Source organism: Microtus pennsylvanicus, chromosome 9 (genome assembly GCF_037038515.1).
Source record: "Microtus pennsylvanicus isolate mMicPen1 chromosome 9, mMicPen1.hap1, whole genome shotgun sequence".
Classification (NCBI taxonomy): domain Eukaryota; kingdom Metazoa; phylum Chordata; class Mammalia; order Rodentia; family Cricetidae; genus Microtus; species Microtus pennsylvanicus.
Window position 1 is genome coordinate 43,587,431 of NC_134587.1, and position 12,281 is coordinate 43,599,711.

At 38.4% G+C, this 12,281-nt stretch overlaps 1 protein-coding gene across 5 annotated transcripts in view; it reads left to right on the plus strand.

The window, feature by feature from the left end:
- The window catches only part of Setx (senataxin), a 65,979-nt gene that overhangs the window by 18,168 nt on the left and 35,530 nt on the right, over nucleotides 1-12,281 (plus strand). For all 5 annotated transcript variants that reach the window (XM_075985613.1, XM_075985616.1, XM_075985611.1 and 2 more), the window contains 5 exons: nucleotides 871-1,090; nucleotides 1,962-2,081; nucleotides 7,161-7,332; nucleotides 7,448-7,535; nucleotides 7,892-11,887. In XM_075985613.1, coding sequence (XP_075841728.1) covers nucleotides 871-1,090; nucleotides 1,962-2,081; nucleotides 7,161-7,332; nucleotides 7,448-7,535; nucleotides 7,892-11,887 — 4,596 coding nt within the window. The remainder of the gene's footprint in view (nucleotides 1-870; nucleotides 1,091-1,961; nucleotides 2,082-7,160; nucleotides 7,333-7,447; nucleotides 7,536-7,891; nucleotides 11,888-12,281) is intronic.

The following is a 12,281-nucleotide window of genomic DNA, read 5'->3' on the forward strand; positions in this document are numbered from 1 at the left end:
GCCTCCCGAGTGCTGGGATTAAAGGCGTGCGCCATCATTGCCCGGCTTATGGTGGCTTTTTTAAAATTAAGAGTCCCTCTTTCCAGGTTTGTGTCAAGTTGACAAAATTAACCAGCATATTGTAAAACTGAACTAATGAAAGATTCTTTTCTCACTTGTTTGCTGAAGCACGTGGAAAATCATTAAAAATACTAATTTTGCTAATAAGTGAGATTGAAGGGGTAGAACTGTAGGGAATAGGCAGGAACAAGAAAAGTTACTAGGTGCTAGAGATGAAGAAGTCCATATAAAATTCAGAGAGTAGACAAGAACAGATATAGAGATTACCCGTAGGCATGAAATGGGACATAGCCTACCATGAAGTGAGGCAGCATACACATATACACAGCAGTTAGAATGGAGTCACTCTTTTAAGTCAATTGCTGAGGAAGACTGTTCTGCAAGAATATGGCAAGAAAAGATGTTTTATTTTTAAACCTCTAGCAAAGAAAGAGCATACTGCTGGGCATAGTGGTGCATACCTCTAATTCCAGCACTCAGGAGGCAGAATACTATGTACAAAATAAATAAATCTTTAAAAAATTGGTGGGATAGATGGAAAAAAAATTACCAAATACATAAAATATAAATATATTAAATAAAATATTAACACAGGACAGATTTCCGCTAGTTTTTAAATGAATGAAAACGATTGTTTCATAAATGATTTAGTTTGTTCGAATCAGAATCAAAAAAGGTTCATACATTGCAGTAATCTTTTGATGTCTTCTGAAATCTGTTATTATATCTTATGTTGTTTAGTGTAGATCATTGTTTATTGAACGAATTAATGAATGAACATACAATGTTATTTATAATACAATTATTTAGGTTCGGCGATGGGCTATTCTGACTGCAAGAAACTTGGGGAAAGTGGACAGAGATGACTATTACGACTTGCAGGAAGTTTTAACTTGCCTTTTTAAAGTCATTGAGTTGGGGCTTTTGGAAAGTCCAGACATTTACACATCTTCTGTGCTTGAAAAAGGCAAACTGATCCTTCTGCCTGCGCACATGTATGATACTACCAACTACAAAAACTATTGGCTAGGTGAGTATCATTCCTCCACGATCATGTCTTTCCTCGTGTTCTGAGCACAGAGCAATTTTCTTATTAAAAGATTTTATGGTTTCTAATTCTTGTTCCCTTGCTAAATTAGCTTAACTATTTTATATCTTATTAAACATTATTTATTGTAAATGCTTTCTAAACAGGTATGTTTTCAAATACTGGCAAGTGAATCTTGTTTGAAGTAGATGTGTCAGTATGATGGTGATTGTTACCTCTTTTTTATCAAGTAAATATTTCCAGGTGGTAAGAAAAGTTAGCATTGTTTGTAAGTCACTATTTTATTAATTCAATTCTTTAAAGTTACATATCATAGTTAGCAACTTTTTTTAGTGGTATATGAACTGTATAATGCACACGTGAATGTTTGTGACATCTTAGGTTTTGTGAAGTACAAGTTGTTTGGTCATCTTAGAAATCACCTTGTACCATGACTATCAGTGTTTACCTATTTAACACTAGAAGCCTGGTCTACAAGAGCTAGTTCCAGGACAGGCAGAAAAAGAAAAAGTGTCAAGGTCTATTGTTGGGGAGTGAAGCATGAAGTATGGCAGACAGGGAGCTGGATTCTGTTCTGCTTTGACTTTTTTAAAGATTTATTTATTATGTATACAGTGTTCTGCCTGCATGTATGCCTGCGCACCAGAAGAGGGCACCAGATCTCATTACAGATAACTGTGAGCCACCATGTGGTTGCTGGGAATTGAACTCAGGACCTCTGGAAGATCAGTCAGTGCTTTTAACCTCTGAGTCATCTCTCCAGCCCCTCTGCTTTGACTTTCTACCTGGTAGCTTAGAAAACATTTAGCATAGTGTTATTTCATCAGTTTGGTAAACTGGAATAATCTTGCAGGTATTTGCATGTTGCTGACTATTCTTGAAGAGCAAGCAATGGATTCACTGTTGTTGGGTTCAGACAAACAAAATGATTTTATGCAGTCAATCCTTCACACCATGGAGAAGCAATCGGATGGTAATATACTTTACTTGCTAAGTGATTTTGAATACTATGGGGGTGTACTTTTAAAAGTGTTGATGTCTGCCTGGTGGTAGTGGTGTAAACCTTTTAATTCCAGCACTTAGGAGGCAGATGGATCTTTTGAGTTGGAGGCCAGGCTGGTCTACACAGTGAGTTCCAGGACAGCCAGGGCTACACAAAGAAACCCTTTCTCAAGGTGGGGGTGGGGGTGGGGAGGCAGGGAGGCGGGAAGTTGGTGTTACTGTAAGTTAGGGTTAAGAGTGTGAAGAAAAAAATCTTGGCCTCAGGCATGTTGAGGAAGTATGGCCCAGGAATTAACTTAGTTAGGTAACAGAGTCAGACTTTAAAATTGCAAAGGACCCTTTTAGACTTTAATTTAGCACCCTTCTTTGCTAGAGGGAGTGATTGAAGCCAGGGAAGTTAGCTTACTCTTTTTTTTTTTTAATTTTTATTGAGTTATATAATTTTCTCTGCTCCCCTACCTTTCTCCTTCCTTCCTGTCTTTCCCTCTCCCATGATCCCTATGCTTCCAGTTTACTCAGGAGAGCCTGTCTTTTTCTACTTGATCCATGTATGTCTGTCTTAGGGTCCTCATTGTTGTCTAGGTTCTTTGGGATTGTGATTTGTAGGCTGGTTTTCTTTGCTTTGTGTCTAAAAGCCACTTATGAGTGAGTGCATGTGATAATTGTCTTTCTGGGTCTGGGTTACCTCACTCAATATGATGTTTTCTAGATCCATCTATTTGCCCACAAATTTCAAGATGTCGTTATTTTTTTTCTTCCCGTTGTGTTGTACTCTATTGTGTAAATGTACATCTTCTTATCCATTCTTTGGTCAAGGGGCAGTTAGGTTGTTTCCAAGTTCTAGTTATGACAAATAATGTTGAGCACATGTCCTTGTGGTATGATTCAGCATCGTTTGGGTATATACCCAAAAGTGGTATTGCTGGGTCTTGAGGTAGGTAGGTTGTTTCCTAATTTTCTGAGAAATGTCATACTGATTTCCAAAGTGGCTGTATCAGTTTGTACTCCCACCAGCAATGGAAGAATGTTCCCTGTTGGAAGAGGGGCTGCTTGTTCTTTCTGTCTGCCCAGTTAGCTTAGGACCCCAAAGTAATCACATAGAAACTGTATTAATTAAAGAACTGCTTGGCCTATTAGCTCTAGCATCTTATTGGCTAACTCTTACATATTAATTTAACCCATTTCTATTAATCTGTGAATTGCTACGTGGCAGTGGCTTACCAGCAAAGTTTTGGCATGTCTGATTCTGGCTACAGCTCCATGGCATCTCTGACTCCGCCATCTTTTCTCTTAGCATTCTTTTTAGTTTTCCCCACCTAGCTCTGTTCCTCTATAGCTCTGCTATAGGCCCAAAGCAGTTTCTTTATTTACTAGCGGTAATCACAGCGTACAGAGGGAAATCCACATTACTTCCCCTTTTCTGTTTATATAAAAAAGGAAGGTTTTTATCTTTAACATAGAAAAATTACATATAACAAAACAGGTATCAAACAAGAATTACAGTTACAATGTTTATATCTACTTTTATCATAACTAAGGAAAGCTATAACTATAATTTTTTCAACTCCATCAAAGACTCCAGAAGGATATATTACCTAAGTACAATGTTTATATCTACTTTATCTTTTATCATAACTAAGGAAAACTATAACTATAAATTCTTTAACTCTATCAAAGACTCAGAAGGATATATATATCCAACTAACATGACTAAAAGCTTTACTATTATAGATGAGTATCTGTTAATTTATATTTCTTAATTATACATTACAATTTTAAATGAACTGCACAAACACAATACCCTAATAAGAGCAGAAATATATATATATATATATATACACACACACACAGTATAACAAAATTGTCCTTAAATTTGTATCAGTAAAGCAAGATCCATACTAATGCATATTATTCATATCTATATCAGTTCCCTTTACTCCACATCCTCTCCAAAGTTAGCTTACTTTTACATTATGCAAACCAGAGTCTTCTGGGAAATCCATTTGCAAAAGTATGTCACTTAACAATTGGAAGGCCGTCCCAGTCTTTTTTTTGTTTTTTGTTTTTTGAGACAGTCCTAGCTGTCCTGGAACTAGCTCTTGTAGACCAGGCTGGCCTTGAACTCACAGAGATCCACCTGCCTCTGCCTCCCAAGTGCTGTGATTAAAAGTGTCTGCCAACTGCTGCCCAGCTACTGTTCCAATCTCTGCTGTTTCATTGTTCTCTGGTTCTGTAGGGTGGCACTGTCCAACATAATAACCACCAGATATAAGGAGTTACTGAAGTTTAATTGAAATGTAAAAATACTGTTTTTCATTCCCATTAACCTTATTTTCAAGGCTCAGTGCATACTAGACAGTATAGACTCACAACACTTTGATCATCACAGAGTCTGCTCTAGCTGACTGAGAAATGAAGTCAGGAACTTAATTATACAAAGATTCTAGAAGAAATAGCACCATTTTTTCTTTTTTAAAAAGATTTATTTATTATGTATACAACATTCCTTCCATGTATGCTTGCCAGATCTCATTGCAGATGGCTGTGAACCACGATGTGGTTGCTGGGAACTGAACTCGGGACCTCTGGAAGAGCAGTCAGTGCTCTTAACCTCTGAGCCATCTCTCCAGCACCACCATTTTTTTCTGATGGCATGTTTTCTTGCTAGATAATACTATTAATAATGGATTTGCCAGCATTTACTGCATAAATTACTAATTTTCTCCCATGTCTGTATATACTTTTTAAGTGTAAGTTTAAAATTCTTTAACTTTTCATAGTTGTCTTCACATGACTTTTTTTTCCTTATTTGAGTGAGGTCTTAGTAAGCATAAGGTGCCATCAGAAGTTGTAAAGGATACACAATATATAAGTACAAAATAAGCAGTTTTGGTTGGGGATGACAGAGTATTTACCTAGTATGCCCAAGGCTCTGGATTCCAACCTAAGCACTGAAGAACAGTTACTAACCAGAGTTTGAAAGGTCTAAGAAGTAAAGCAGAAGGGTCAAGACAACTAGAGACTGAGTAATAGAGTAAACTATAGCACTGCCTCCACAGGGTACTCTGGAAATCACACAGCTGGAAACAGTAGCGTAGAATGGAATCTAATAAGGATGGTTAGAAATTTGATAGGCATTGCTGATGGGGAAGGCATTCTGGTATTTGCAAAAGGGTATTGATTTGTTTTGGTTACAAACAGTGATTATGGGCATATGAAAAATACAGCTGGGAACAGCAAAATCTTAAGTTTTTGACTAAGAGCTGTGATGTTAGAATCACTGAAGGTCTTTAGCCATGACCAATATCTTTCCACTGTATATCTGAGTGAGGGAAAAGCATAAACACTTAATGAATAGCAGGAATTCCTGCATATCCATGAAAAGTGGACAGTAAAGGTATGTGTATACAGAATGTGTATGAAGAATGCTTACTGTTGACCAGGAGTCTTAATTCTTAGCATAATTATTACCTATGGCACGCAAAATTAAGGATCTCATTGAAGCAGAATTTCTTAGATCCTGGGTTTTCTTTAGATCTATAAATATTGTTTCACATTCTTTTACTCTTAAACAATATTTAGAGAAAAGAGAGAACATTTTATTTATTTATTTTTTTAAAATTTATTTATTTATTAAGGATTTCTGCCTCCTCCCCGCAACCGCCTCTCATTTCCCTCCCCCTCCCCCATCAAGTCCCCCTCCCTCATCTGCTCGAAGAGCAATCAGGGTTCCCTGACCTGTGGGAAGCCCAAGGACCGCCCACCTCTATCCAAATCAGGATCAGAAGGAGATGGAGCACGAGCAAGGAACTCAGGACCGGGAGGGGTGCACCCACACAATGAGACAATGGGGATGTTCTATCGGGAACTCACCAAGACCAGCTGGCCCGGGTCTGAAAAAGCATGGGATAAATCCGGACTAGCTGAACATAGCGGACAATGAGGAATACTGAGAACTCAAGAACAATCGCAGTGGGTTTTTGATCCTACTGCACTTACTGCCTTTGGGGGAGCCTAGGCAGTTTGGATGCTCACCTTACTAGACCTGGATAAAGGACACTTTTAAAAGTCTGCTTTTGGGCTGGAGAGATGGCTCAGTGGTTAAGAGCACTTCCTGCTCTTCCAGAGGTCCTGAGTTCAATTCCCAGCAATCACATGGTGGCTCACAACCATCTGTAAAGAGCTGGCGCCCTCTTCAGGCATACATGCAGACTATGTACATAATAAATAAATCTTTTAAAAAAAAGAATAAAAGTCTGCTTTCTTTAACATGTAGAATCTGGGGGTCAGAATCAGGTCCCCATGCTTGGCAGCAAGTGCCTTTACCCGCTGGGCCATTGTACTAGCCCTCTCTTCTTTTCTCCCCTGTTGCTTACCATTTAGAGTTGGGGCATAAGCTTGTGGGAGGTCTTAGGTTAATTAGGAAAGACTGGTAAAATGGTGATGAGGTTGCCTTTGCTTAGACTGTTTTGTTGCTCATCAGTTTGTTTCCCATTAATACTGTTATTTATTTTTGCAAAGAGATTATAATTTTAAAACATTTGAAAATTTGCAAGCTGGGCATGGTGGAACATGCCTTTGATCCCCGCCCTCGGAAGAAGTAGATGGAACTCTTGTGAGTTACAGACCAGCCTGATCTACAGAGGAAGTTTTAGAACAGCTACAGAGAAGCCCTGTCTCAAAAAACTTAGAGAGAGAGAGAGAGAGAGAGAGAGAGAGAGAGAGAGATTGATTGGCAGATATCACTTTAAATTAATTGCTATTACACCTGACAGTGGTGGCCACACGTTTAATCCCAGCACTTGGGAGACAGAGGCCTCTGTGAGTTCCAGCCCATCCTGGCATGTAGAGCTAGTTCAAGGACAGCTAGGGCTGTTACACAGAGAAATCCTGTTTCGAAATCCCTCCCCCAAAATTAATTAGACAAATAAATAATAGTAGTTGCTATTTTGCTTTCGGTTTTGACTGACAAAGAATATTTAATTCTCAATATATTTTAGAATGTTTTTCTTACTGTTTTGTAATTTAGAAATTGCTGTATTCATTTTAGATGACAGCATGGATCCTTTCTGGCCAGCATTACACTGTTTCATGGTGATTCTGGATCGCCTTGGATCAAAAGTGTGGGGTCAACTTATTGACCCCATTGAAGCGTTTCAAACCATTATTAATAATGTGAGCTACAACAGAGAGATCCAAAATATACGGAAAAACTCCATAAGGTTGGTTAAATGTCAAAATTTAAAATAATGTATTGTAACTGATTTACCAAGGAGACTTTTTCCTCTCCTTCAATCCCTTCATTTCAGTAATTTCTATTTATTTTTAATATTTAAGGACCAAGTCAGAACCGGAGCCACATTTTGATGATATGGTGACGTGCAGCCAGATTGTCTATAACTATAATCCTGAAAAGACCAAAAAGGTATATAATATTTTAAAAGTTGAAGTGACACTGCAGAGACAGTGTTTTGTGTAGTGATTGGGTGCTGACTCTGTGATGTAGTAGTGTGAATCCACTATTACATAAAGACCCTTTAATGGGGAGCATGAACTCTAGCCACAGTAGAAGATTTTGGTAGAAATAGTAGTAGTAATCAGTCTCAGCTGAAGGGAAGGTTAGAGTATATGGTGTTTTCTCAAAACAGTTTTATAATTCAAGTTGCTTATATAGTAGACCAGAAGAGTAAAGCTGTAGAGTGTATTCCTTTTCTACAGTTTGGGTGTTGATACTTACCATGATACTTGATTATTTGAAAGTTTATTATTTTTTCGTTTTAGGATTCAGGGTGGAGATCAGCCATTTGTCCAGATTATTGTCCTAACATGTATGAAGAAATGGAAACGTTAGCCAGTGTTCTTCAATCAGATATTGGTCAAGACATGCGTGTTCATAACAGTACCTTTCTGTGGTTCATACCTTTTGTTCAGTCACTCATGGATCTTAAGGATTTGGGTGTAGCTTACATTGTAGAAGTTATTCATCATCTATACTCTGAAGTCAAAGATGTCCTCAACCAGACAGATACTGTGTGTGACAAAGTCACTGAATTTTTTATTCTGATTTTAGTGTCTGTGATTGAACTGCATAGAAATAAAAAGTGCTTGCATCTGCTGTGGGTGAGTTCTCAGCAGTGGGTAGAAGCTGTTGTAAAGTGTGCCAAGCTTCCTACCACTGCATTTGCACGAAGTTCTGAGAAGTTACCTGGAAATATCCCTAAAGGAGCAGCAATAATACCACCATTGACATTGCATTCAGTGCCCTCTAGCTCTGTTCAGCTTGCTTGTGTGCAGTTGATTAGGGGACTCCTCAAAGAAGGTTATCAGCTTGGTCAGCAAACACTTTGTAAGCGCTTCTTGGATAAACTTAACTTATTCCTTCGAGGAAATTTATCTCTGGGTTGGCAGTTGTCTACTCAAGAAACCCATGACTTGCAAATGTGTTTAAAACAAATAATTAAAAACATAAAATTCAAAATGCCCCAGTATAGCACTTTTGGGGATCCGACTTCTACATGTAAAACTTCTCCATATTTTAAAGAAGAAAGTGAACAAACAGACAGGAAGCCTAAAAGAGACTTTAATTGCCTGGAATATTGCAGCCCCACATCTTCTAAAGAATCAGAGAAAGCTGACAGCAATCAGGTATTGATTAAAGCAGATAATACAGAAGAGGAGGGCATCAAGCAGCATTACATTGATTTGAATGAAGACGAGCCTCTTCCAGCTGAGTTGTGCTTGAAGGGAAAGAGTGAGGCCCCTTTTTTTGGACGTGTTCAAGAGCAAGTTAAAGTAAGCACAGAGAAGTCTGTAAAAGAAAACTCTTCATATACACTACAGAATAATACTTTAAGAAATGGCCTAGAATGGGAATGTGACAGAGGAGTAATAATATCAATGCATTCATTGACTAATTCTAGCATGGATTCTTTGGAAAAGGTATCTACATCAAATGAAGATGTCTCAGTAAAGAATGAAACTGTTGGCAAAAACTCAAAACCAAAGTCTAAAGCACAGAAGGATGAGATTTGTGCAAAGTTATCACATGTCATAAAGAAACAACACAGGAAAAGTACTTTGATCAATAATACTATTAGTCTAGAGGAAAATGCAGCTTTGTCTGACCTTGAGAACTCCTGTTCAGGAAAAGATAGATGGTTTCTAAAGGAAGATACTGTCAAACATGATGTGTCTTTAGACCCTGTTTCAGATGATGAACATGGAGAACAAAATTCTCAAAAGAGTTCATTGTTAAAAAAGAAACAGTTAAAAAGCGAGGAGTTAGATAATTCTGATGGGAAAAAGTGTCAAACCCGGGAATGCCATGCTGCTGCTGATTTGTTACCAGTTACTGATAGACTGGTGAAGAAAACTTCATATGAGGGTCCTGAAAAGGTTGAAGTTGAATCAAGAGATAAGGAAATAAAGAGTACAGTGATGACTTCTAACATGGTAAAAGGAGAGGTGCCTCATGGCAATAGCAAGCCTTTGGTAACAGGTCCTCAAATAGACCTTTGTAACATAGCTTTAATAGCTCAAACCACTGTTATTCAATTTCCATCAGGTTCAAGTAAAAGTCCATCCCAGCTACAAAGAAAAGATGATATAAGATGTTTGACAGCTAACCCAAACAGTGCTGATACCTGCCATGAGCAAGTTATTGTTATTTCGGATTCTGATGAAGATGATGATGAGAGAAGTCATGGCGTTGAGAAACACATCAAACAGGACAAAGTATACATGGAGAAAGAATGTCCAGAGCAGCATGGGTCAGTAGTTAATAGCATTGTGGAACATATAAAGGAAGAAGAAACAAAGTACCCTATTGAATTTGAAGACTCTGAATCTCAGGTTTTTGAGTTTGAAAGTTGTTCTGAAGTGTTCTCAGTTTGGCAAGATCATAAAGTAGACAGTAAGAACTCCCTTCAAGAGGAAGAAAGAAGCTATCTAACTCATGTAGCTGATAGTACAAATGATAATTTGGGTTGTGGTGTAGACTCTGTGTCTGAAGAGGTTGTTATAAATGAAGCAGAGGATATTGAAGAGCATACAGAACCACACAGTAGTGTTTCTGTTGAGGGATTTTGTAAAACCGGAGGAAAACATAAGAGAAAACAGTGTAAAAGAATTACAACTGAAGATGCTCAGAAATCTTCATTTTCCTTCATAGCTGAGCAATCTACTGATGACAGAGATCTTTCTGGAAGTGATTTAAAAAGTACAGACACAGGGACGTCAGCTCTCAGTTCAAGTGTTGAGAGAGATTCTGCAGTTTCACTGATGTCTACAAAGCTTCTTACTCACTCTAAACCTGTCAGGAAAGTTCCAGCTTCTAAGGCTATTAAGAAAACCTATTTAGACACCAAAAGAGGTCGAAGTAAGAGTTCATGTTACATTAGCTGTAGAACATCTCCTGCTGTTGTGCCACCAAAGAAATTTCGCCAGTATCCCCAGCCATCTTCAGCGCCTGAAAAGCTTGGTCTAAGAAAAGCTCCCCGGAGGGCATGCGAGTTGTCTCAGAGGTCTTTGGAGTCTACATCCCAATTACGTCAACATGGTAAGACTGTTGGAGTAGTTAACATCGCCAGAAAGGCTAAATTAATTCAATCCTTAAAAAATAAGAAGCTTCTGACAAGCCAGGAATTTCAGTTTCAAAAACTTAGTAGAGGCAGACCACATAAAAAACGAGAACTTGATTACAAAAATACCAATACTGTGAGAATAGTACTGGGTTCCGACGTACTTGTACCAGACTCTGATGGGCCAGATAATCATAGAGGAAGTGAGCCACCTGCCAACAGTAATGAAAAGCAATTAGCAAAATGCATGCCTTCTAAACCAGAAGTGGCAAAAGCCATTTCCTATCCTCAGGTGATGGATACAGCTGGTCTTGTGAACCAGTGTGAGTCTGGAGTGTCAAGTGAAGGAGTACCGACAGATGAGGACCCTGTGGATGAAGATGCTGTGAAAGCTACAGAGCCAGAATCCGGTAGTGATACAGATGATGACAATTTATTCTTAACACAACATGATCCTCTAGATATGGATCTGTGCTCACAGATGGAAAATAATAAACCAATTATAGTGGCTCATAAAGATACAATTCAGAGAGAAGATTTTGTAAGTCAGCCTCAGTTGGAGTCTTTGAATGTCACAAAGTGTAAGTACAAAGACTGTGTTGAATCCACGATAAACCAGGGTGAATACTGCCCAAGACACTCTGAAACTAAACCAGCAGATGACGACGTGTTTCGTAAACCCCTTTCTGTACCCAGGCCCTCAAGACCTACTACTACCAAGATATTTAGCTCAAGCAGTGCTTCACGAACTGCCAATTTTTCCAAGTCTTTGGAAAGTACCATTCTTCAGTCAGCACTAAAAAAGCCAAATGTGGCACAGCCTAATTTGAAGGTGACACCACCCTCTTCCCTGGTGTCTCAGAAGCCAGTGGCTGAGGTGAAAAGTTTATGCAATATTTCTCATTTTCGGACTCCAGGCAGTTCCATCAGACATAGTTACAAGCCTATACTTAGTGAGACCAAGCCTATGTCAGCTTCTTCTCGAGTGAATATTCCCTTACCATCACAGCCTATCTTTGACACCTTCATTAAGGAGGTCTTAAAATGGAAATACCAAATGTTTTTGAACTTTGATAAATGTGGCGCCCCAGCAAGTCTCTGTCAATCTATCTCAAGATCTGTGCCCGTCCAATTTCAAGATTATGCAGAGTATTTTAATGTTTTTCTCCCTTTGATTATATTGAATACTTTTGAAACAGTAAGTATGCTTTAATTCTTTCCCCTTCTATAGATAAAAATCAAAGAAATGCTTATGAGCATATAGTCCATCTTATGCTTGAATATGTACTCATTTCAGTGAGAAGGTATTGGAGGGCTTTGAGTTAGTATTTAGACTAGGGAGTAATAATACACATTAGTTTATTCCTTATACATCCTTGGTTGTTGGTAGAGAATAAACAGTAGAAAGGCTAACAACAGATCTAGCAAACCACTTACAGGTTGGTTACAGCAACTTGGGGAGAGAATGATGGTGGCTTTGTTTCGGTAGTAACTGTGGAGATGGAAAGGCCACAGGTAGGTACACTTTAGAATATATGACTTGAGGTTGATAAAATGGCTCTGATTTGAGCCTTAACCTGGTTAGATTGTAA